The 25,657-nt window shown below is 45.6% G+C and overlaps 1 protein-coding gene across 2 annotated transcripts in view; it reads right to left on the minus strand.

Moving 5' to 3' along the window:
* Positions 1 to 24,694, minus strand: part of NPR3 (natriuretic peptide receptor 3) — a 119,217-nt gene extending 94,523 nt beyond the window's left edge. For both annotated transcript variants that reach the window (XM_075587724.1, XM_075587713.1), the window contains exons 1-2: positions 23,725 to 24,694; positions 3,907 to 4,029 (exon numbers count right to left, since the gene is read on the minus strand). In XM_075587724.1, the coding sequence (XP_075443839.1) occupies positions 3,907 to 4,029; positions 23,725 to 24,400 (799 nt within the window). In that variant the 5' untranslated portion in view covers positions 24,401 to 24,694. The remainder of the gene's footprint in view (positions 1 to 3,906; positions 4,030 to 23,724) is intronic.
* Positions 24,695 to 25,657: the final 963 nt, after the last annotated feature.

Consider the following 25,657-nt stretch of genomic DNA (forward strand, 5'->3'; position numbering starts at 1 on the left):
CGTCACTATGGACCTAGGGCACCCACAACCGTCCTAGCTCTTCCCCACCTCCCTTGTGGAGGCAGAGGTATAGTCACTCTACTCCTCCCCGGAGGGAAGAGCACATGGGAAGGCCCCAATCCCAGGCTCCCATTCGTGACCTGCCTTCCTCATGGAGAAGGACAACCAACTAACTTTAGGGCGGTCCTGCCCATAAGTACAGCCAGAGGGCAGACATCCCGTTGGCCCAGCCACAACAGAATATGCCATCCCCTGCCGCCACTCAAGTGCAGTACCAAAGAATGAAGGGGGAAAACCCTTAATAACTACTGGCAGACCTGTGAATACCAGGGTTTACTGCCAGCCCATAGGGTAGATTTAGTAACCAGGGGGTACCCCGTTACACATGTGATCAGCTTTCTCTCAGCTCCAGTTGTGCCTTGGCTTACATTTTCAACCCTTCTGTTACTGGGCCTTAATGAGGAAATCAAGCCGTTTTTTAAATACAGGTTTGAAGCAGGGGGTCTCCAGAGCTGAACCTCGGTAATTTCAACACCGGAAACCCCCTGCTTCCAGAGGTGCTCACCTACGTAGTGGGTGCCGGTAGCCAGGGTTTACAATATGGTTGCTTTCCAAAAATCCCAGGCCCTGTGGGCCAATAGGAAGCTGTGACGTCACCCGGTGTAGCTTCCTATTGGCCCACAAGGCCAGGGAACTTTGAAAAGCAGCCATATAGAGAAACCTGGGGTGGCAATCGGCACTCACTACGGAGGTGAACACCTCCAGAAGCAAGGAGTACCGGGAGCAGAAATGAATGGGGCTCAGCTCTGGAGACCCCTTGCTTTAATCCTGTATTAAAGAAAATGGAAAAAAAACAATTAAAAACGGCTGGGATTGCCTCTTTAAGTAGAAGACGCTATTGCAAGCACTACAGGGCTCACAAATCCCCAAGGGAGCTCATGCGTGAGCATAAGTGTATTTTCGGTCTTGCACATTTTAATAAATGTTATCTTTTGTACCACGCTATGTTTATTTTATTCATTCATGGGTACACATCTGCTGGAGACTGCGTGGGACTGGAGGATCCAGCCCTCTGATTGAATTGAAAGACAAAACCAATTGCCTGTGATTCATTTATCTGCTGTAAGCCGGCATTTGATTTGTGCTGTGGAAGTTACTGCGCAATGGTCTGTCCTCTTCTTTGAACCCGCAGAATTACCAGTTTTTGAAGAGAGTACTTGGGATCAACGACCATCATTTGGGACTGGTCAGAGCATTCATTTCGGGACTGGTACTGTTGACTTCTTGCGCCGAACACTTAGCTCTCTCTTTTTCTGTGAGCTTACTTTATAAACCCAGCATCTAAGACGTATATTTGCACGATTACCGAAGATGGTCAGCAGCATGCAGACATGCAGTTGATGATAACGGTAGGTATACTTTAGGTATATTGGTTCTGCCTTTTTGTTTTTGCATATTTTATTCACATCTGCCTAATCCTTTGATATTATATCTCCAACTTGAGACTGCCATGGTGCAGTGAATTTTAAGTTTGTTTGCAATCCATAAATGAAACTTCCTCCAAATATGTATTATGATACAATCATGAAAAACAAGTACCCTGAAAATGATTGACAACTGTTATCTGGATTTTTACATGCAATGTATTATGGGGCAGATTAACCAACCACTGGTATGTGTTCACTCCAATTGGCCTGAATGGGAGTTAACGCTGGATCCAGTGTCTGTACCAGCGCTTGATGAATATGCTCCAATGTATAGGTATATCTAAGTATATATGTAACATATATGTATGTATACATGGGCAAGAAGCTAAGAGCAAAAAACAATGTGTTGCCGTCCCCTCTGGCTGTGATAGGTAATTATCCTTAAGGTGAAATGTGCACTTGATGCGGTTCTTTGAAAACAAAGTAATTCTTTCCCGTCAATTGAGAGCATGAATTACTAGCCAATGATAAAATAGCTGTTAGCTGTGCACTGGGCTCATTTGAGACGGTCACCACAATATCATCATTAATTTGTTCTTGTCCCCTTTCCTGTCAAAAGAACACACAGCAGTGCTAAGAGATGGAGAGAATGCAATTTATCTACAGGAGACACCACAGAAAAAAAAAAAAAGAGAGAAAAATGTCATAGCCTCCCAAATGTAACCCTACCATGTTTAAAGACGTATTAAAAGATTTGAAAAATGCTTAGTTATGTGATTTTTGAGAACATGAATCGTTAGAATGTAACGCCACACATGACAGTGCAATTGGTTTGTTTGGAGGAAAGCTATTAAAGGCATTCCCCAAATCATCTAATCCTCATTTTATTTCTAAATCTCCTGAAAGTATCCTTCGTAATCCTAAAAGTGTTGGTACAAACCTAGAGAATACATTTGTGATGTTATTTTAGTTGTCATTTTGAGATTTTTTTCCCCAAATTCTATTGCAAAAGGAATCTGTGAAAGTTTGCACATTTTTACTGAACACCAATCATTTGGAACACTGCATTCTTAATGCTAAGTACCTTTGCTGAAATCCCTTTCTACAAAGCACAAACCCAGTGTTTTTCAACCACTGTTCCTAGGAAGCCTTGGGCTCCCCGGGCATCCCTAAAGGGTTCCCCGCAATATTCAGGTCATTTGAAAATTGTACCAAATACAAAATCATTTACAATGCATCTGATCTCAGAAACGCTATTATAGAGGGTTGGGGTTCCTTGCAATGCATCTGATATCAGACGCGCTATTAGAGAGGGTTGGGGTTCCTTACAATGCATCTGATATCAGACGCGCTATTAGAGAGGGTTGGGGTTCCTTACAATGCATCTGATCTCAGACGCGCTATTAGAGAGGGTTGGGGTACCTTACAATGCATCTGATCTCAGACGCGCTATTAGATAGGGTTGGGGTACCTTACAATGCATCTGATCTCAGAAACGCTATTAGAGAGGATTGGGGTTCCTTGCAATGCATCTGATCTCAGACACGCTATTATAGAGGGTTGGGGTTCCTTGCAATGCATCTGATCTCAGACGCGCTATTAGAGAGGGTTGGGGTTCCTTACAATGCATCTGATCTCAGACGCGCTATTAGAGAGGGTTGGGGTTCCTTACAATGCATCTGATCTCAGACGCGCTATTAGAGAGGATTGGGGTTCCTTGCAATGCATCTGATCTCAGACACGCTATTATAGAGGGTTGGGGTTCCTTGCAATGCATCTGATCTCAGACGCGCTATTAGAGGGGGTTGGGGTACCTTACAATGCATCTGATCTCAGACGCGCTATTAGAGAGGGTTGGGGTTCCTTGCAATGCATCTGATCTCAGACGCGCTATTAGAGAGGGTTGGGGTTTTCCTCAGAATTTCACATAGGGTTCCTAAACCAAAAAAAGGTTGAACACCACTGCACTAACTTCACTAGACACGGGTAATCGCTACAGAAGCGCTTCCTCCGCTTTCCCTTCCTGCAGACTGTTCTGCAAACTAGATACAAGCAACACCTGGTCCTTAAAAGAAATGGAGACTTATTTACAGATCGCTGCAGGGTCACAGAGTATAGTTGCCCTATAGTCTGACCACACTGCGCGTAGTAAATAAAGCCAAATGTGTTAGCGATTCCTGTTGTGGACATAAGGCATTTAACTCTCAGAAAAGTATGGATAATAGAAGCATGCATGGCACATTTCCTCACATGCTAAAGCTCACTTACAAGGTTCAAAGACGTGTAGATTTCCAAATTGCATATGCTCTCAAGTTTTCTTTTCCCCTGATTAATAGTTAATAATAATGATTTTTTTTTTGAGAAATACAGATGTGAAATAATATTCTTAAAAAAAAAAGGGTCACCTCTTTGAATTTGCAACGTGTGGATATACACTTGACCGTCTTAAATACTCGGAACAGAGTAAAAGTTTGCTTACCATAAATTGAGCTGTTAAAGAGCTCAATGTTAAAGAAGGCGTAATCACCATTCGTCATTCCTTGTCGATGAGCAGCTAGCATAATGTTCCTGACCGTGTCACCGCTAGCGCACATGATCACAACTGATAGAGAAGAAAAACACAGATAAGAAGCTGTTCTCAAAGCATAAAGGAACACAGTGTTAAAAATGCTATAACATCTCAGCAAAGCCGCAGTTAAAAAGCTGAGAACAAATACCAGGCCAAAGTTACAAACATTACACAGATAAACGTTATCATCTACATTTTGGTGAAGGTAAGCTGAACCCTGCAATACAAAACAACATCTACTGTACAGCTCAACCCCGTTATAGCGCGATCCGTTACAACGCAAATCCGCTTATAACGCAATGCAAGCGTGGCTCCCAAATTTTCGTATTTATGGATACTTTACAACACGATTATTGGTGTCTTAAATACTTTATTGTACAATGCATACAATTGTACATTATTTCTAACACGATCCGCTTATAACGCGATGTGATTCTTTGGACCCCAAGCACAGCGTTATAAGGTGTGTGAACTTATATTAGCAATATAAACAATTGTGGCAACATGATCCTTAACCTTTTGTGTTAGCCCTCAGCAGCAGAGAAGTTGATGTTTTAACCCATTCACTGTCAGAGGGCTCTGCAACGATTTATACAGATAATGCTTTGAAAAGCAGTGAAGATTAGAAATGGACTATCATCTACATATTACTTCTCTAATCTAAAACGAAACTGAATTGACGTAGAACGTGCCATTTTTACCAATACAGTACATGTCATCTATACTGAACCTGCTAAACGTGCATGGGTTATTTTGTGCCAATCTCGCAAGTAAAAAGAGAGATGGTCCTTCGAAACATTTGAGCCTGTCAGAAAGTGAATTGATGCAGGACGATTTCCAGGCACTTGATATGAGCAGTGTGCATTTAATAGGACATCACAACATTGTCTCATTTAAAATGACACAAACAGCCACTGGTCACAAAACACCATTGGAAATCCATGAAACGTATAATTTCATCTTTCCTGTTGCTTCAAAGTATATCCTGAATTTAAGATACAGTATCATAAAAATTAACTTGGAAGTTTTTAGCATAAAAGGGCGTATATACGGAGTAGTGCTATGCCACAAAACACCTTCCGATGTCAGTGAATGGCACCGCAGGTCGTCTGTATGGCATTGCACCCTTTAGTGAATATGGTCCAAAATGCATGACGAAAAAATGACAACAGAAAGGTCTCTTTGTGATCTTCTGTGTTTTTTTAAAGCTTTCAATGGTTCTACTTCTCTATCTTGTATCACAGGTTGTAAATAAATCCAATATCTTACAAAATGTATCCTAGCTGTACTGATTTGGCAAGTGCAGTAACGATTAGGCAGCTGCAAGACAGGCTCCCAAGCAGTATATATGCTTCTACCGCTTTCCCCTGCTGCACGCTCTTCCCTACAACCACGGGCCAATCAGAATCCAGGGGTTGTCGTGAGCAGCAGCGGGAACTTGAACCTAACCGGGACCCTCCCAGAATGCTCTGCAACCGGATCCCCCTCTGCAATGCCTTCAGCACAGACGCATCCTGGGACTGAGTGGCAAGGAGCGATCTGTATAGCTAAGAAATTAAAATCTAGGACTTGCAGAAAAAGAGTACACACCTTGACGTGGTCTGCGAGCTTCCAAATGCTTTGGCCAAAGAATTTAACTAAGTGACCCTCGCAAAAGAGAGAACAGATATACGTATTTAACTATATGATTTGTCATGTTGAATTTATCATTGGGATTCTCTGTCTTTTGCCTATCGGTAAGGAGGCTACAACGTTTGACTGTAGCCTGGTATGGGATAATGTCAAAAAGGGGCGGGGATTATACTAGTAATGTGGTGTCTATATGACAGATGTGTGGTATGTGAGGTGGGTGTAAGGAGTGTAGGTTTTAATGATTGTGTACAGGAATCCCTGGATATACAAAACAGATACGTTCCTGAAAAGTTGTCCATAAAGAGTAATTCCGTATAGTGAACCAGATTTTCCCTTATATAACTGGAGATCGTTCCTACGGGGGGGGGGGGGGAGAATTAATTGCCAAGACATAGTAAAAACACACTTAAGAATGCAGCAACTCATTTTTAAGCACATATTTATTGGGAAATCGATCATTGTAGGATACAATATTAATAATAACGGTCAAAATGAAGAGCGTGGGGAAACCAATTCGGCATGCAAAGCGTGCTCAAGCGACCTAGTATGTGCTGCGCTGGGACAAATGACAGATCTCCCTCCCCCCCTTCCCCAAAATGTATTGTTTAGGGGCTCAAAATTCCATAAACATTCTGTATATCGAGTTTCTTCCCTAATTTATCAATTCTGTTATTGCAAAATTCCATATATCGAGGGATACCTGTATATAACAGGGTGGGGGGAGTATACGAGTGTTTTTTTTATTTTTTTTTAAAGGGGTAAGGGTATATATGAGTGGTGTGGGGGGTCTTGTGAAGGGTGTGGTGTATATGCAGGGTGTGGGGGTCTAATGCACGCATGTATACCTGTTTTAGTCTGGGAAATGTTGGAGGGTATAGTTTGTGTTGGATAACTGGGGAAAGGGAAATCCTGTTGTGACATTACAGCAAGTCTCCCATGCTGCACGAATTCTGCTTGCACAGTGGGCATACTCTTAGTTTATTGTACGTACTCTCCTAATTAACCAACTTAGATGCACAGACCAAAACAAAAAGCACATTCACTCTGCTAAAATGCATTTTGTGTAAAGAGCAGGCTGCTTGTTTGTGTGTTACACATTCCTACGTAGAGGCATGTAAATCAGAAGGTGTTGGCTTGATTGAGGTCTGGTTGGGGAGACTAAACTCCTCTTTCACTACAATACTGGTCACATTACTATGCAATGATTTAGTGCCTGTACTTGAAATATCCTCTGTGTATAGTAAACAGGATATATCAAAATAAATGCCCATGACTTGGGAGAGCAAGGATACCAATAGGGGAGACTCAAGCAGGAGAATTTGATCTCTTTTACCCTTTCGCTGCTAGAATGGCCTGCAATGGGTGGCAGGGAAACGTTTAAACAAGCAATATCTATACCTTTACTAGAGTTCGCAAAACTGCCAGTTATTGGACTTTCGGCAACGTGCACAAATATTCAAATATGGCAACTTATGCAATGGAATTCTGTACGAAAAATTGTCGCACTCTCAAAATATGTTAAAATTCAGCTTACTGCTGAGACATTGTATATAAAATGTCCTTAGTGAATAAAGCATGAACACAAGGAACATAACGTCTGTATCTGTTTTAGGTAATGTCCCGTTATTTGTCCTGATTTACCGGAATTTTGTGCATCTAGCCCTTATAATGTAGCTGTGAGAGAGTGATACTAGTTAGTACAGGGGCGCTCAACTCCAATCCTCATAATCCCAGCAACAGGTCAGGTTTTCAGGGTATCCCAGCTTCAGCTGATTGAGCCACTTGTGCTGAAGCTGGGATACCCTTAAAACCTAAACTGTTGAGAGGGGGTGGGGGGCGACTTGAGGAGTGAAGTTGAGAACCCCTGAGTTAGTGGATTGTCTTTCAATAGGGGAATTGGTAGGTGACCTTGCCTAAAGCCCACTGCAGACAGCTTACTATTGCTTTTATTTGCTGGGCATCGGGCCACTAGTGTTGGTGGTGGATGGCTATTTATCTGACAGAGGAGGTAATTGTGCCTTGGGTGAACTGAAGTGTTGTGGTCTCTGTCTGGCTGTCTCACAGGTATGCTACAGTACACGACCTGACTGGGATGGACAGAGAGTGAGAGCCTGAGACTTAGGCCGCGTCCAGGGTGAAGCCGAGCACGAGTACGCGCTCGTGCTCAGTGCGATCAAATACATCGCGACAATGTGTTGGTCCAGAGTGTGCGCACCCTGGACGAGGCCTTCGGCCGTAATTATACCCAAAAACGTGCAAGCGACGGTCGCGGTGCACCTTAGTGCAAAGCAAACGGCTGGGGAAGAGACTGAGAATTTTTTTTATTTCTGGCGACGGCCGTGTCAGGCGAACCGCTCACAGCCCCGAGGGCTCAGCCAATGAGGGCGAACCGCTCACAGCCCCGCCTCCTCTGCCCTGTTTCCCTGGTATAATCAAGATGCCGCTCGGCGGCAGCGCTGGGTGACGTCACAGAATAGCGCTGCCGCCTTGCAGCTCTTGGTATAATCTCAGCCTTAGAAGCAGAACTGAGCTAAGATGACCAAAGCCACTTTGCCATCTATTAACCCAATAATCACCAACACCTGTGTTAACAGGTCACCAACAGTAGTACTACCTGCAAGCAGCCCTACCAAGCAGGGCCAATATCAAGTAATATCAGGAATACAAATGTAGCCATCTTCACTGTTCCCTTTTAGTGAGGTATGCCCGGTCATACTGCAGTATGCTGCGACAACATGATCATTGAATCGTGTAGAAACGCTGTGATATTCGGAGTTATCCGAAGGAATACTGAGGTCCTCTACATCTGTATGTATAACCTGCTTCACATACTTTGTCGGTTGTGATACAGTACCTCTTAATGGACCAATATATCAATCATACAGGTTTTTCTTGTGCATAAGATTTCCAGGCCGTAGAGGTCTCGTCATCAGTTGTGATCACTAAACTGGAAATGTGAAGCGGAACTACATAGCGCATGATGGTCACTGCTTTTTATACTGTACATGATATATGATGTGACGGCAGGGACTGGGAATGAGTTCCGGAGGCAATTTGTAGCTGACCAGTGCCACCATGCAAACTCTATGCCACCAAGACCAATAATACTATCCAGCCACCGCTTACAGCAACCATCTGAAATGAGCCATCATGGAACCTGGTTGGGAGTTATCATTTCAAGGGCCTTACTGTACAAATAGGCTGCAAACAATATAGACGGACCGTTAGTATAACATGTACAGCTTGGGGGTGCAAGAACACGAGGCCATGCGCTAAACCTGGAGGGTGGGAGGGCAAATGTACTTATTCATGAAAAAAGGTGAAAAATTGATTCATTAAATAGCCTCCCAGCAGTTGCCAGAAATTAATACAGTAATGGATGTAAAAAAAATGCCTGAGATACACACAAAGCTATCCTAAATATGAGAGAAACCAAATAACTTAATAGGGTCTAATGTTTCACATAATATACAGTCTAAGTGGGCCAAGCTGTTCCTATCTGATGTCAATGTCTATGTTTTTATGACGTGAGTGAGTGAAAACCTGAGACTGAGTTGACCTGACCAATGGCACGCTGCCACCCACCCATCAACAACACACTAAGATTCACCTACCGCCACCTGTAGTACCACCTGTGAGCAATCTGCAAATAGATGAATATATATATAGCAAATAAAATATTACTTGTGATATTCACATGTCTTAGGCAGGTCTGCAACCCTGCTTTTCACCATTATCACCTAGCATACAGTGCTTCCAGTGCAGCAAGGGATTCTGGGAAATGACATGCAAATGAGCACACAGTACCACCTTTTGTCTTAAATCCATTACCACATGGAACCCTTAAGCCAATGCTCGCAGTGTTAGACACAGCTTTTAAACATAGCCTGGGATCAGATGCAAAGCCAGTTAACCCACACACCGACAGCTGTTTCCACCTTTTGGGTCTCATCAGTGTGAGGTTGGTTGTACTGGCTTTGCAATGGAAGACTTGGGTATACATATGACTGGAACCGATGGTGGGAGCTTAACAGGCAAAACTGAGCTGACTAGTCCTATCACCGCACCACTTGTGCTCGTGCCATTTGTCCTCCTGTGAATAACAAGAATATACTGTATACCCTCTGGTGTCCTCGCTCACACCCCATAGCCGCCTGCATGTCTCCTCTCATACAGTTCTCTTTTATGCCATTTGAAGTTGCCGTTCGGTTTGCAGGCAGAACTTCAAAAGTGCCGGCACCCTCGCGGGACGTTGTTGGGCTACAGCATGTGTTGCTAATGTGGCGGCTGAGCTCGGGTGCCGGTGCTTGGCTGCCACGAACGTTCTGCTGCAACTCGTATATTAATGCAGAGAAGGAAGGTAAAACGGACGCACTCGCGGGTTATGTCAACAACGGCAAAGATGCATTTTTTTTTATGTTACCTTCGTGCAGAGATGACTGACACAAAGCTTCAGCGAGAATGTTTCGTCTATTTTTACAAACGGCAACAATCTTCTTTTTCGCGTAAATTGTGTTACATTTTTTTTACCCACAATTGAAGCAGTGGGTCTCCGGAGCTGAACCCCATTCATTTCACCCCGGGGACCCTTGGTTCCAGAGATACTTACCTCTATAGTAGGTGCCGGTAGCCGCTCTGGCTCGGCTACCAGGGATCACGTAATGGGCGCTGTTCAAAATGTACGCGCCTTGCGGGCCGGTAGGAAGCCGTAACGTAATCAGGTCCGGCTTCCTATTGGCTCATGTGACCTAGGAGCTTTAAACTTTAATGCTCAGCTAGCGCGGCTACTGGCACCTACAAGGGAGGCATCTCGGAAAGAGGCAGTCCCCAGGGGTGAAATTAATGGGATTCAGCTCAGGAGAACCCTTACTTCAATCCTGGGTAAAAAAAAAAAATGAAAATACATGTGTAACGGGTATTCCACCCCACCCAATCTCATATATAGTGTGGGTGAGTAGAACATGTGGTGTTACCGGTGTGGTGCGTATACCTGCAGGCTCACAGGAGGTCTGAGCCTCCGCTAATGAGAGCCTGGGGTGAATCCTCTGGAACAGATCTTCGTTTACAGCGCCTCCACCTATGTAGGATTCTATGGACGTGTAGAATGACCCTACATAGGAACCCAATTAGAAACCACACACACACAGTCAGTGATTATAATAACTAAGGACTTTACTAACGAATAATAATGATAACCTGTGTCTCTCTCACGGTGAGACACGAACAGTGACGTCTCGCAGGACGATTCCCAAACACTAGGTGATCCCACCCAGTGTCCCAAGAACCCCACCCAATGTCCCGTACTCCTACAGAGATAGTCAATGGGTGACTGCGCAGTCACTAAGAACCTCTAGGCCTGTTGGTGCACATGTGATGGTATAATACCTGCCGAGCACTCCGGCGCTCGGGTCAGCAACAAACTTCTCAAAGGGTCAGACGTGTGATGAGTCCGTCTGATCCTCCAACCGAACTCCTTGCACGTGCGGACCACTAGGGCGGTCCCACTCTGGAATCGTCTCTGTGGACCCCAACGTGGGTCCAACCGCTTCCACAGGAACAGCAGCAGCCGCTGTGTCCCTATCTATATAAGTGGTACTAACGTGACAGGAACCCTAACCTAGGGCCTGTCCCTGTAGTACAGCAACCTGTAGTGGCTTGGGGAACTCCTAGGGCCTGCAGGGGGTAATGACCTGTCCCACTCCCCCAACTACCCAAGTCCCTTCGGTTAGTGATCTGGAATGGACTAGAGTACTCTTCCATGCAGTACTTGGGCGTCTACCTACTGTTGGCTAGCCTAGTGCAGATCCTCTCCAGAATTCCTGACCTCGTTAACAGGCTATCCCTTCAGGCATCCTACCCCTAACGCTACCTCAAGGTGACTAGAACAGCTATAGCCCTTCTCCAGACCCACTACTCTCTGACTAGTCCCAGCGCCTACCGCAGCAAGCTGTAACTCACTGGAGGCTGCAGCCAACGTGCTGCGCAACAAGGTGCCTGCCTATCAGACCTCACAGCACTGCTCGCTGTGACCCTGACAACACAGCACTCTAACAACACTAAGGGCAGCGTCCCTATCTTGGGCTTCCCTCAGTACTTAACCCACTACACTAGCGGGGGGTTGGGGCCTACCTGGGGTGTGGGTACCTATGGGGTGCAGGAGCTGCTCTCACTCCCCACACCCTTCTTCCCTCACAGCTCCCTAGCTCCAACTCTCTATCACCTTCTGAACAGTTACCCACCCAACTAGTGGGGAGTTGGGGTCTACCTGGAGTGTAGGTACCTATATGGGGCAGAAGCTGCACTCGCTCCCTACACCCTACTTCCCTAACAGCCCCCTGACTCCAACTCTGCTTCTTCCTGACTGACTTGACTCATGCAAAGCCCGGGAAATGTATCTCTTTTCCTCCAGGGCAGTCCTACCTCTCTATTGGCTCCTATCAAGCACCTGGTGCCTGCCTCGCTATGCCTCATGGGAATTGTAGTCCCGAGGCCCCTACAATAACATTGGGACCGTGTGCGTTCCTCCCCTCTGCCTACACTAACTCCTAATGGCCGCCTCAAGCTCTCCCTATGCTTCCCTACTCTCGCGCGACCTCCGAAGAGCTGCCTTAGCTCCCTACCCCTATCTGCGCATGCGCGACCTATCTGGGGCTCTCCTGCCCTCGCGCGATCACTGCGCATGCGCGACTTGAAGCGCAATGGCGGCGCTCTCCTCGCCGGCCGCCGGGACCTTAGAGACGCGACCGCGGCCTTAGCAACGGCCCGATCGCGTCCCCGGCAACCGGCCTGCTCGCGGAGACAGCGCACCGCTCCCTGCAACGGCCCCCACCCTTGGGATGGCCGTCGGTTCTGCCGCTGGCCTCCGGCAGTACCCGGCATCGCTTGTGCCCACGGAGGCTCCCGAGGGGGTCGCAGGGGGCAAAGGGTGACCTGGCTACACTCTCCCCCTGGTGAAACACCCAACGCCCTCGCTTGGGGAACGACATAACAGGGCACAATTTCACACACTGACAAATGGCATGGCATACCCCGTACACTTAACAGATCGGCTTTAACCTCACCAACACATGTCACATCACACCCCATAATTCCCGAGGCTAGCTGAGACCATTTGTGGGGTGCCCCTAACTGATCAGGTGGGGGTACCTCACTTTTGCGTCCGTGAGCCTCCCCCAGAAAATTTTCCTGGAGAGCACACTCTAAGGCGACAGCTACTGGCTCTTCGCTACTTCCTCCCCCTGGTGGAAGGAGTAGCACAGTGTCTTTCAACCCGGTCTTTACCTGGTCATCCACGCCTTGGAAACAGCAGGCCAGTCGGCCAAGACCTTTCCCACGGTCCACTACTTGGCGGATGTGCCGCTTCTCTTTCAGCAAAGTCTCTGTTTCACCTGGCAGGGGGTAAAGGGTAGATACCTTACCACTGCGGTGATTCACGGTGTCCAACAGGTCCTCGGGGACGCTGTCAGTTCCCACCTTGGTAGTATCGGGACCTGTCCCCAACTCTTCTGGGACAGTCCACTCACTGACTCGAACTTCGGGAGCGTTGGATCCCAGTCCTGGGACCACTTGTGTCGGAGCACACGGGCTCACACTCCGCTCAGAAGCCGCAACTCTGGCCTTCTTCACGGCCACCTCCATCGGAGCCTGGGGGGGGCAAGGGGGTTCCTTACCACTCGGCTGGCTTGCGATGGGTTTCTCTTCTTCTGGCACGATAGGCAGTGGGCACTGGTCCACTCGCACCACTGGACAGCTATCTTCTAATGAGGACACCTCCGCCAGGACACGATGCAGAGGGGAGCCCTTCGCCCGGGCGACCAGACTTAAGGAACCATCGTGCTCCGCGGTCACCTGGAGGCTCACCCCCAACACCCCTGGGGCAGTCGACTCACCCTTGTTGTCTGTAGGTACTGGTCCCAAGCCTAGGACCGATGGTACCCCTGCAGTAGGTCTGACTGACCATCGAAGGGCACACGGGCCCACAGCAGGGTCCGCAACATCGGAATACACATCTTCAGAGATCAAACAGTCTAGCACGGCGTCAACGTATGGTTGCAGATTACAGTGTTTGCTCCCCCTGGTGGAATCTGTAGGAAGGGCACTTTCTACAAGTGAGTAGTTCTGGCTCTGCTCTGAGTCACTCACATCACTGGGGAGGGGCTCTGATTTTCGCGCCAATCCCGGACAGATTGTTGCAACATCTTGCTGTGCAGGTTGGCAGTCAGCAGCACGTGCGCTCTCCTGATTTGGCGGGAAACGCCATCCTGCTTGGTCTGCGTAGACTAGGGGGTACCCTTCTGAGGGGCCCCCGGGCATGAACAGTGCGGACGGTGCCTTGGCCAGGCATATATTCTCAGTGTGGGTTACTACAAAAAGAATGGTCTTCCATGTGGACGTGGGATCTTGCTCCTCATCTAAGACACATGTCCATGGCCACTCAGGAATTTTACACATATACTCCCGAACCTTCATTTTGGGTATAGTTACGGGAATGCCTCCTACCGCCACTACCTGTCCAGGGTCTAGGTATTGCCTCAAAGCCCAGGCCAGGACCTCGTCTCCGGACTTCACAAACATGGTGACAAAAATAGGGACGGGACAATTTGGAAAAAATGGACAGGGCACCCCAGGTGTATCTCAGCAGCGCCTCCAAATGTAACGGGTATTCCACCCCACCCAATCTCATATATAGTGTGGGTGAGTAGAACATGTGGTGTTACCGGTGTGGTGCGTATACCTGCAGGCTCACAGGAGGTCTGAGCCTCCGCTAATGAGAGCCTGGGGTGAATCCTCTGGAACAGATCTTCGTTTACAGCGCCTCCACCTATGTAGGATTCTATGGACGTGTAGAATGACCCTACATAGGAACCCAATTAGAAACCACACACACACAGTCAGTGATTATAATAACTAAGGACTTTACTAACGAATAATAATGATAACCTGTGTCTCTCTCACGGTGAGACACGAACAGTGACGTCTCGCAGGACGATTCCCAAACACTAGGTGATCCCACCCAGTGTCCCAAGAACCCCACCCAATGTCCCGTACTCCTACAGAGATAGTCAATGGGTGACTGCGCAGTCACTAAGAACCTCTAGGCCTGTTGGTGCACATGTGATGGTATAATACCTGCCGAGCACTCCGGCGCTCGGGTCAGCAACAAACTTCTCAAAGGGTCAGACGTGTGATGAGTCCGTCTGATCCTCCAACCGAACTCCTTGCACGTGCGGACCACTAGGGCGGTCCCACTCTGGAATCGTCTCTGTGGACCCCAACGTGGGTCCAACCGCTTCCACAGGAACAGCAGCAGCCGCTGTGTCCCTATCTATATAAATGGTACTAACGTGACAGGAACCCTAACCTAGGGCCTGTCCCTGTAGTACAGCAACCTGTAGTGGCTTGGGGAACTCCTAGGGCCTGCAGGGGGTAATGACCTGTCCCACTCCCCCAACTACCCAAGTCCCTTCGGTTAGTGATCTGGAATGGACTAGAGTACTCTTCCATGCAGTACTTGGGCGTCTACCTACTGTTGGCTAGCCTAGTGCAGATCCTCTCCAGAATTCCTGACCTCGTTAACAGGCTATCCCTTCAGGCATCCTACCCCTAACGCTACCTCAAGGTGACTAGAACAGCTATAGCCCTTCTCCAGACCCACTACTCTCTGACTAGTCCCAGCGCCTACCGCAGCAAGCTGTAACTCACTGGAGGCTGCAGCCAACGTGCTGCGCAACAAGGTGCCTGCCTATCAGACCTCACAGCACTGCTCGCTGTGACCCTGACAACACAGCACTCTAACAACACTAAGGGCAGCGTCCCTATCTTGGGCCTCCCTCAGTACTTAACCCACTACACTAGCGGGGGGTTGGGGCCTACCTGGGGTGTGGGTACCTATGGGGTGCAGGAGCTGCTCTCACTCCCCACACCCTTCTTCCCTCACAGCTCCCTAGCTCCAACTCTCTATCACCTTCTGAACAGTTACCCACCCAACTAGTGGGGAGTTGGGGTCTACCTGGAGTGTAGGTACCTATATGGGGCAGAAGCTGCACTCGCTCCCTACACCCTACTTCCCTAACAGCCCCCTGACTCCAACTCTGCTTCTTCCTGACTGACTTGACTCATGCAAAGCCCGGGAAATGTATCTCTTTTCCTCCAGGGCAGTCCTACCTCTCTATTGGCTCCTATCAAGCACCTGGTGCCTGCCTCGCTATGCCTCATGGGAATTGTAGTCCCGAGGCCCCTACAATAACATTGGGACCGCGTGCGTTCCTCCCCTCTGCCTACACTAACTCCTAATGGCCGCCTCAAGCTCTCCCTATGCTTCCCTACTCTCGCGCGACCTCCGAAGAGCTGCCTTAGCTCCCTACCCCTATCTGCGCATGCGCGACCTATCTGGGGCTCTCCTGCCCTCGCGCGATCACTGCGCATGCGCGACTTGAAGCGCAATGGCGGCGCTCTCCTCGCCGGCCGCCGGGACCTTAGAGACGCGACCGCGGCCTTAGCAACGGCCCGATCGCGTCCCCGGCAACCGGCCTGCTCGCGGAGACAGCGCACCGCTCCCTGCAACGGCCCCCACCCTTGGGTTGGCCGTCGGGTCTGCCGCTGGCCTCCGGCAGTACCCGGCATCGCTTGTGCCCACGGAGGCTCCCGAGGGGGTCGCAGGGGGCAAAGGGTGACCTGGCTACACATGGTACAATAAAGGTGCTTGGATTGACCCATTAAGCTCTGATTGGTGCAGCTTTGGCATTTCTGCAACATTGTTTCCTCAGAGATTTCCATCAGTCAGTTTGAATTGTGCGCTCAGTGCTGTTCTATGGCTAAATGATTGCAAATCCCCATTGCTTAGTGGGATTGTTACTGTAATGTTCTGAGGTGTGTGTGTATATATATATATATATATATATATATATATATATATATATACACACAAATGCAAATACAACTGTATGCTCATCTGCATGTCTTAGGCAGGTCTGCAACCCAGCCTTTCACCCAGCACACAGCACTTCCACTGCAGCAAGGGATTCTGGGAAATGACATGCAAATGAGCACACAGTGCCACTTTTTGCTTCAAAAACCATTTTTACCATATATATATATATATATATATACACATATATATTTATATTTGAAGCAGGAGGTCTCTGGAGGTGAACCCCATTAATTTCAGCTCCAGGGACCCCCTGCTGGCAGAGATATTTCGCTCCGCAGTGAGTGCTGGTTGCTGCTCCGGCTGAGCGAGCAGGGCTTTAACGTTTAAAGCTCCCGCGTCACATGGGTCAATAGGAAGCCACACCAATGATGTCACCGCATCGTATTGGTCCGCAGGGCGGGAAATCATTGAAAAGCGGACATATTGTAAAGCCTGGTAGCCGTGGAGAGCAGCTACCGGCACCTAGTTCTGCGGTAAGTATCTCTGGTAGAAGGGGGTCCCTGGGGCTGAAATGAATGGGGTTCAGCTCTGGAGGAGACCCCCGCTTAAATCCTACATATAAAACAATTTGCAAAAAAATCCACCGGCTTGGATTGCTGCTTCAAATGTCCCCACTACTTTAGACCACTTACTCTTACAAGGACATTGCACAAAGTAGTATACAAGTAACACATCTTGTAGATCTCACTATTTTACTAGCCTTAAAAATGTTCATTTTATTATGTGAAAGCAATTACTTTGATGGATGCTTCCTCTTCAGTTTTGTATACTGCAAGTTATTACACAATGCAAACTTACACAGACCATTTGATTGTTTGGTTCGTGGAAAATGTACTATTGTGGATCTTCGGGCTCCAGGAATCTTCTTTGTATAACTCGTGCCATTGTTCTGCTTGCCATGAAACACAGCTTGTTCCCGTGAGTGAAACAGTCATTATTAAAAAGGACCTTGCTCGCTAAAGAGCTCTGCCCCAGGCAATCTGGGAACTTTCTCATGAATAGGGTCAAGAGAAGCTCAATTAAGAATGTCTAATGTATATTTGCTCAAGAGAAAAAAAATACTTTGACTCATTGTCTGTTATCTAATCTAATAGCCAGGATCTTGTTGTGGCATTTAACCTTTCAGCACTTGAATGGCCCTACATACACTGTAAAGAACTGACAGGCGCTTCCAGAGCAGAGTGAACCCTACATATCATTTCAGCACTCCCATGATCCTGGACTGTGATACATTGTGTAACATACATAATAGATGTGGACAATTTGTTCTTTATTGCGCTTTGCAGAATCACGGGTTTCTGCTAATCCACTACCAAGAATATTCATGTAAAATGTAACTCCAATGTGATTTGTTTAGATCATATGTTGCATAACTTTTTTCCTGCGCTCGTGTGTTAGAAACATTTATAGAAACAAACAGTTCTTAAGACATGTCATGAAAAAAAGATTCACGTTTTTAAGGAAGCCTATCTGGCATAACCCTAACATCCACCCCCAAATCTATTGGTACCAGCTTCCGGTAACCTGTTGTTGCCCATACACTACTGCTATCCTGTGAGTAGGCTGCACATAGGAGCCAATACATCCAGTGAATTACCATACACCTGATTCTACTGTCTGCATTTAGATTATTTTCCTTGTTGTTGCTTTTCTTCTATATGCTCTCCCTGGGTTGTGAGAATACATGTCCTTCTGTTTATGTCATTGATGTCACTCCGTACCCGCATTGTACCGCGCTGCGGGAATATGTTGGCGCTTTACAAATACACGCTAAGAATACGTTATTTTTCATTAAAAAAATGTAAAAGTATTTTAAAAATACTCATCTTGTTCCATCCTAAATATAAAGATGTCAATCGTCACTATTGAATTCATGAACCTTTTGACAGCTGTTAATTCACGTTCGTTGCAGACGGGTGTATCCTTTTAAGACACCACTTTGTCCTGGTTCTAATTGCCATATAGAAGTTGTATTTTCAAAAGTTGGGCTAACTTGAAGAAAAATAGGACGGTGATCTTTAAGAGCTCACACCCTCCTTCCCTTTAAGAAGCGCACTAATGAATGGCATCTTAAAAGGAAGGACCAGAGAGCATACCCTGGGGTCCTTTTGCCCTTACACTTAAACTATGATACTATAAGGCCCTATTTTCTGAACTTTAAAGAGGCAATCCCAGCATCCAATTTGGTATTTTTAACGTAGGATTGAAGCGGTCTCTGGAGCTGAACCCCATTCATTTCAACTCTGGGCACCCCCTGCTCCCGGAGATACGCATCTCTGTAAGTAGGTGCCGGAAGCTGCTCGGCTAGCAGGGTTTTCGTAATGACGGAGTGTCAAAGCTCCCGCGCCCTGCGGGCCAATAGGAAGCCAGGACTAAATTAGGTTCAGCTTATTGGCCCGCGTGACGCCCCTTTGGAGGTATCTCGGGAAGCGGGGAAGCTCGGGAAGTGGGGGGGTTCCCGGAGCTGGAATTAATGGGGTTCAGCTCCAGAGACTCCCTGCTTCAAACCTAAGTTACGCAATCATTTTTTTATTTAAAGCCTGAAATGCTCTTTTAATATACACAAACTGTGTGTTGCATGTTACAATGACCTCATTTTGCCAGAAATGTGCATCAATAATAGTGATTTGTGGTTCATAGTCAGAGGTGAACAGAAAAAAAACAAGAAAGTCATGTTCTCTCTATCCGCAGAGGATGAGGGCTTAGCAAGCATAAAGCATGAACTGAAATATTACTCTGCATGTCATTTGTTGTGTAATGACACAGCAGAGAGCACGACACTTGTAATGACCTATATCCCTCCTTAGAAAAAGTTAAAAAAAAATGTATTTATTTCAGCTATAGCAGGGGTCCACGACTCCAGTCCTCAAGCCCACCCAACGGGTCCATTTTTCAGGATACCCCTGCTTCAGCACTGATTGAGCCACCTGTTGGGGGGCCTTGAGGACTGGAGTTGAGCACCCCCGGGTTAAGGCAAGTGACACCAGATGTATCCCCATGCCAAAGAGAAGAGAGAAGGTGGTGGAGCTAGGCTGCTGGACTGGCGATGTAGAGTTTCTGGGTTTACCCCTGAATGACTGAAAGCAGACGGGTTTAAAATATACCTAGCAAAGAAAAACAAAAGGAGGGTGTATGGGGGGATTATAGGGATAATGTAATGAACTCTTAAGTGCTGAGGCAGTAAATGAGACCTGGTTCAATAATCCATTTTATAGGTTGCCCAAGATGCAGATGAAGGACATTGAAATATATCCAGGAAATAGGTCCCCTTTTGACTATGAAGGAACACCGTTACAAAAAGTAATGTTCCCATTTTGTGAACCTCAAATGCTACATTAATATTGCATCAGAATATTTATTAGTCCCCCAATGCCTATTCACTATTGCAAACCCTAGCCTCAAAGGAAAATCAATCGTAACAATAATAATAATAATCTAAACTATGAGTGTATAATGACTACTAGAGTTTCCACTCAGCGAAACCTAACTTACTGTTAACCAGACGGAGTGTCTGTCATTGGCAGAGTGATTGGTGGGATGGTAATCAGACCACTGTTTAGCTCCATCGCCTTCTCTGTTATGAATCTCAGACAGAGTGGATACTAATTAATGACTAAGAAAAGCAAAAAATGGTATGTCAAGCACATTTATAAATATGTGCTGCCATCACATGGAATTGGTTTCATTTTATTCTACACAAGCTCTTATGTGATCGAGATTCCAACACCACAAGCAGTATGCACCCTTCCTAGCTATATCTCTAGCCTACCGAGTAGTAATTGTATGCAAGAGTGCGACCATTATGTATTTTAAGGCTGGGTCCATAGAGGGGGAAGCCGCGCTGAGCCATGCGGACGCTCCGCGATGAGCCCCGTCATCCTCAATGAGGATGTCTTGAGAGGGGGCTTCCGCGAGCGTCCGCAGGCGTGCTGAGGCGCAGGGATTTTCAGCCGACAGCCTAAACTGTTTCTCAGCGCGCTGTCGGCTGAAAACACCCAATCAGCGCGAAGCAGTGTCATGACGTCGACGCCGTGACATCAGCGCTTCGCGAGCTATTGGCCCAGCGAGGTCACTGCCCCGCCTCCCGACCGCGCACGCTGACTCGCCTGCCAGTCCATGGAATCGCTCCTGACCGAGCAGGCGAGCCTCAGCATCACCGCGGAGGAGAGCGGCTTCCACCTCTATGGACTCAGCCTAAGGCACATATTCAATATGCTGTGAAGCTGCTCCCCTGTGCTGGAGAAGATTGTCGCCCTGGTCATTTGAATGGAGCTGAACGCTTCACCTTCGTGTTTATATTTAATGTCAATGTAAATGTATGTCTACATTGTGTAACATAAAGCTATCAAATGTGCTGGTTTGTCCAGATCATTATCAGTTTGAGACTACATAAAAAGTCTCCTTAAACTTAGCTATGTTTTTCGGTTGGAAGTACAGCCGCGGCCCCTTTTATTCTCAAACATCTCCGAATTTTTTCGGGGATATTTTCCGAATGCCACGCACTTCACCGCACTTCACCGCATTCACGTTCATGCATTCCATATTACGAGCGCTACAATACCGGAGCATATTCCGGAAAAAAAAAATACTGCATCTGCCCGCGGTAATCAGAGTTGTGCCGATACGGCCGCATTAGAATAAAGGCGGCCGCCACTGTACACTGAAGTCAGCTAGAGATGTGACTATCATTTCCACCAGCAAAGTGCCGTTTCATAACAATGACTAGAAAATAACTATACATGTTGTTTAAATGTTGGCATTTGGCAGAACATATGCATTCCTTTTATCGACCAAAAAACATAAGCTAAAGTACTGTAGCTAAACAGGTGTAATTTTGTTCATTATAGCTCCTATTTAATTCCCATCTAATGGGAATATAAAGGGAATGTGTCATATTTCATTCAGTTTTACATCAAAGCACCGAGACCACTAGAATTATCAATGAACCTATCCTGTTATTGTCAACTTGGGAAAATGCCAAATGTTAAGTAATTGGAGCAGAAATGGAATAGCCTCCCATGAAATAATGTAAATTGGATACGTTTTTGTCCTTTCACTGCTGCAGGGACATTCCAGCAAGGAAAAGATAAATAATTGTCCGGATAGATGTATGTGTGTTTATATACATAAATGCATACAAACTTACATACAGTACCTTAGGAGAAAATTACAGTTCGTTGAGTACTATTAACAAATTTCTCTCCGTGCCCTCCATACACAAGACATTAACTCTTGATTTTATTCAGTGGTTGAAAGTAAGTCTGCAAAATCTTGTAAAAATGACGACACCTTGAGGAGATCAACACACAAAAAAAGAGAGAAAGTGATTAGGTGCAACTGCTGCATTTCGTGCGCTCAGCTGCACCAGAAGTAAGAAGGCTGTTGGCAAAGCTTCTTACATCTGGCACAGATTGTTGCCGAGAGAGGTTAAGTGCAAAGCCTGATACATCCCGTTATAATATGTGCATCAGGTGAACCCTTTTACAGACACTCTCCAAATCCCAAACACACAGGGGAAAAACTGGAGCAGAGAGTTCTTATATTAAAAATTATCTACTTTTACCCCACTTAGTACACAGCCTTCAATAAGTATACAAGTATGATGAAAAAAAACTAAGACAACAAAAAAGATTACATGTTGCATAATTTTAGTGCCCAAGACATTCTTGGCATCTTGATTGGTCATTCTCTATAAATTACATTTACAAATATAATGGTACATAAATGCAGCACTGATGTGTGTGTGCAAACATCAAAATATAGTATTTAATAAATATTAGCAATATATCTACTTCAGTGCATCACATTTTTTTCTGCTTGCATTGTGTAAGCCTTAAGATTACCAGAGATGCACGAAACAACCCCTTATACAGTAACTCCTCTCGTGCTAAAGTGGGAAGCTAGTTAATACCGCTCAATGGGACTGAAAAGTAAAGGAATAAAAACACTTCAAATATATCACACTTAAGAAATTATGAGTTTGTCTCAGTGTAAACGAGCCACCTGAGCACAGAATTTGTCCTGAATGTGAGATTCTGATCTCATATCGTTCACCCTGCTGCTTAGCAGAGTGGGGTTTCAACCCTCTCCCTGGGCAACCCCAGCCAGACATAATTCTGCGATACTCTGTGTGCAATCTAAGTGTGATTTAAGGCTCTCATGTTTGCTAATTCCTTGACTATTTCTAAAATCTGGAGTGGTTGGAGTTCTCTGCCCAGTGCAAAGTAAAATATTTAATACATTTGGAATGCCGATAATGAAGAAGGTTAACATTTTGCATTTTATTTTATTTTTTTTAAACGTGCTAATTGTATTTGTTCTATATAAAGTATACTTAACTATTAGAACGAATGTAAAGCATTTACAACTAGGCTCTAAAGAGTTAATATGTGGCCAAAGACGGTTACGTGTAGATGTCATCTAGAATATCTGATATGGTTCATGTTTATTCATCATCTCTGGGCAGACTGCAATAGCTTGGATTACACAGATGCTTCACGAGTTTGTGTCCAAAAGCTTGTGCCTAATCCTCTAATAAAAACCGGAGCTCCTAGGGCATTCCTGCACATTTTAATTATCGCGAGTGAAAACATATAGGTTTTGCTTCCAATTTCATGCAATTTCATGCAGTACAAGCTATTTCCCCTCTTTAGTCAAAACATGATACTATACAATTAAGATCACTTGCGCTTTACAAGTTTTTGCAGCGCTCTGTGTAACATCTCATTCATAGCCACAGAATTAACTCCGAAGATAAGAACACACTTTGAACTGGTCACAAACACTCGATCACAGATAGCAAATACAGTATGCGACACAAACTTTAAGCAAGGTTCCACTTCAATATGCTCACCTGGTAAACCGCAATGTAACTTACAGCCACACGTTAGTATGCACTCAGTTTGCTCGTGTTATTATTTTTTACATTATGACAACTAGAAAATGTGGTGACATCTCTCACACAAGCTTGGTAATCATATTTCACTCTGAAGAGAGCAAGGTGTTACCACTACAAAATGCAATATCTATAACCTATATTGCTATATTGACAACCGTTATACCAGGTAAGTCACCTTGAGGATTTAGTTTCCTTGGGGATGTGCCTAGTTTTCGCCCAGCTTTCTTCTCCATACATGCAAGGATTTCCTACAGACATCGACACTCACCTCCCTCCTTATTCTGAATCGAGTGCACGATTTCCTCCGCATCCACATGCTTCGTTTCATCAAAGTTGTGGATGGACATGTGATAACCTTCTTCCATAAAGGCGTCATGGACCCCTTCCAACGTAAAGTAACAGTTCCGCTCCAGTTTGTCGTCGCTGTAGACCAACATAGCCTTGTTCCATTTGTGGTAGCGAAACATGGCAAGGAACATCTCTCCCATCTTGGAGTAGGCAGGTGACACTCTAGTTAGGTGTGAAAACTCATCTGCCTTCTGCATGAAACCCGTTGCCAGTGCACCGGCGGACATCATGGGGATGTTCCAATGAGATGCAAGTCTAGCCACAGGGGCAGCAGCATACTCACACACAGGACCAAGGATCACGTCAGGTTTCTGCAGCTGGATGACCGTGTCTACTAGATTGAATAGTGCCTGGTTGCCACAATCTGAGTTCTTGTAACTGACATTGAAAATAAACCCCGGCAGAAGTGTCTCGTTCTCCTTTATGGATCGCAGGGCATACTCAATCGCAGGTTTGACCCTAGCCAATGAAAACATATAGGAATTATCACTAGGTAAAATCACAAATATGTTCACCTTCTCTTCATCCAGTGGGTTGCTCTTTGCTAAAATAGCCAAAGTCACCACAGAGAAGCTAAATAATAAAAAGGATGACATTCTTCCCAAAATATAAACTGCACCTACTCCCCGGGGATTCCTGGATCTATCAACCCTGTGTTCTCTAGGCAGAGAATAAAAAGTTATTACAAAATGTAACACTTATTATTCTTATTTTTTAAATGTATAAAAAGCAACTCTGTCCTTTGTGTCTAGAGTGCTATAAGGTAACAGCCTGCACTCTCTCATTGATGGAGCATCTCCTGTTTGATCTTATTGATTCTCCTTGTTCCTTAGTATATCCTCTGTTTAAATAGTGTGGCAGCCAAGCCTGTTACCACACATGGTGCATTGAGGAAGAGTTTTTTTTTTTTTTTCTCTCTCTCTCTCTCTCTCAAGAGTTACTCATTAACATTCCTGCGTCATTTCTCAGCCATCCGCCTCTTTCTTAAAGCTGCACACTCCCCAGGCAGCAATACAGAGTATTGTTTGCGAAAAACGGAACAGGAAAAAACAGCAACTGGTAGTGCAAGGAAATACATTTTGGCTGCTTTAATATGGAGTTAAAAACTGGTTTATAGAATATTTTATTCAGAACAATAGACTCCACAAATTTCACTTTATTTGCGATCCATCTAATTTATAGATCGAAAAATCTCATTTATATTATATACACACACACACACACAAATACGTATATACGTATATAGACAAATAGATAATAAAATATAGATATAGATAGATATTGATCCGTCCAAATGATCTAAGAATTTTGTTGATGCACATGTTTACATAAGTTATTACATTGCTGTCTAAGAATGATTGATTTCCAGCTTTTTTTCATTTACATTTTTTTTTAGAAAACTTTGAATGTCATTTTCCTTTATTACCTCAAAGTCCTGCACAGTTTCGTGTCCTCTCACACATACTCCCATGAGTATTGATTGCATAAAAAGGAGTCCTTTATACGTCGTCAAACTGCGTAGATCACTGCGCAACGCACAATCCGTTGAAGTTGAAGCCATGAAATAATAATAATGTCAGCAGAGAAGACGAACCCTCCAGAACAAGGTTACTGCTTTCCAAAGCAAATTATTATTATTTTTTATGAATCCACTTATTGATTTTTTTTTTAAAAATCCGTGAATTTACTCACTGGACTGGCTTGGATGCCCTGCTGCTTGTGGCATGCTTCAGCGCGCTGCTGCTGCTGCTGAGTGGAATTACAGCGTGCTGCTGTGCAGGCTATCGGTGTGGAAAATTCTTTGCGAGCACTTTTCACACTGTTGCCTAATGAAGTTGGAATGAAGAGCTAGG

Source organism: Ascaphus truei, chromosome 1 (genome assembly GCF_040206685.1).
Source record: "Ascaphus truei isolate aAscTru1 chromosome 1, aAscTru1.hap1, whole genome shotgun sequence".
Taxonomy (NCBI): Eukaryota; Metazoa; Chordata; class Amphibia; order Anura; family Ascaphidae; genus Ascaphus; species Ascaphus truei.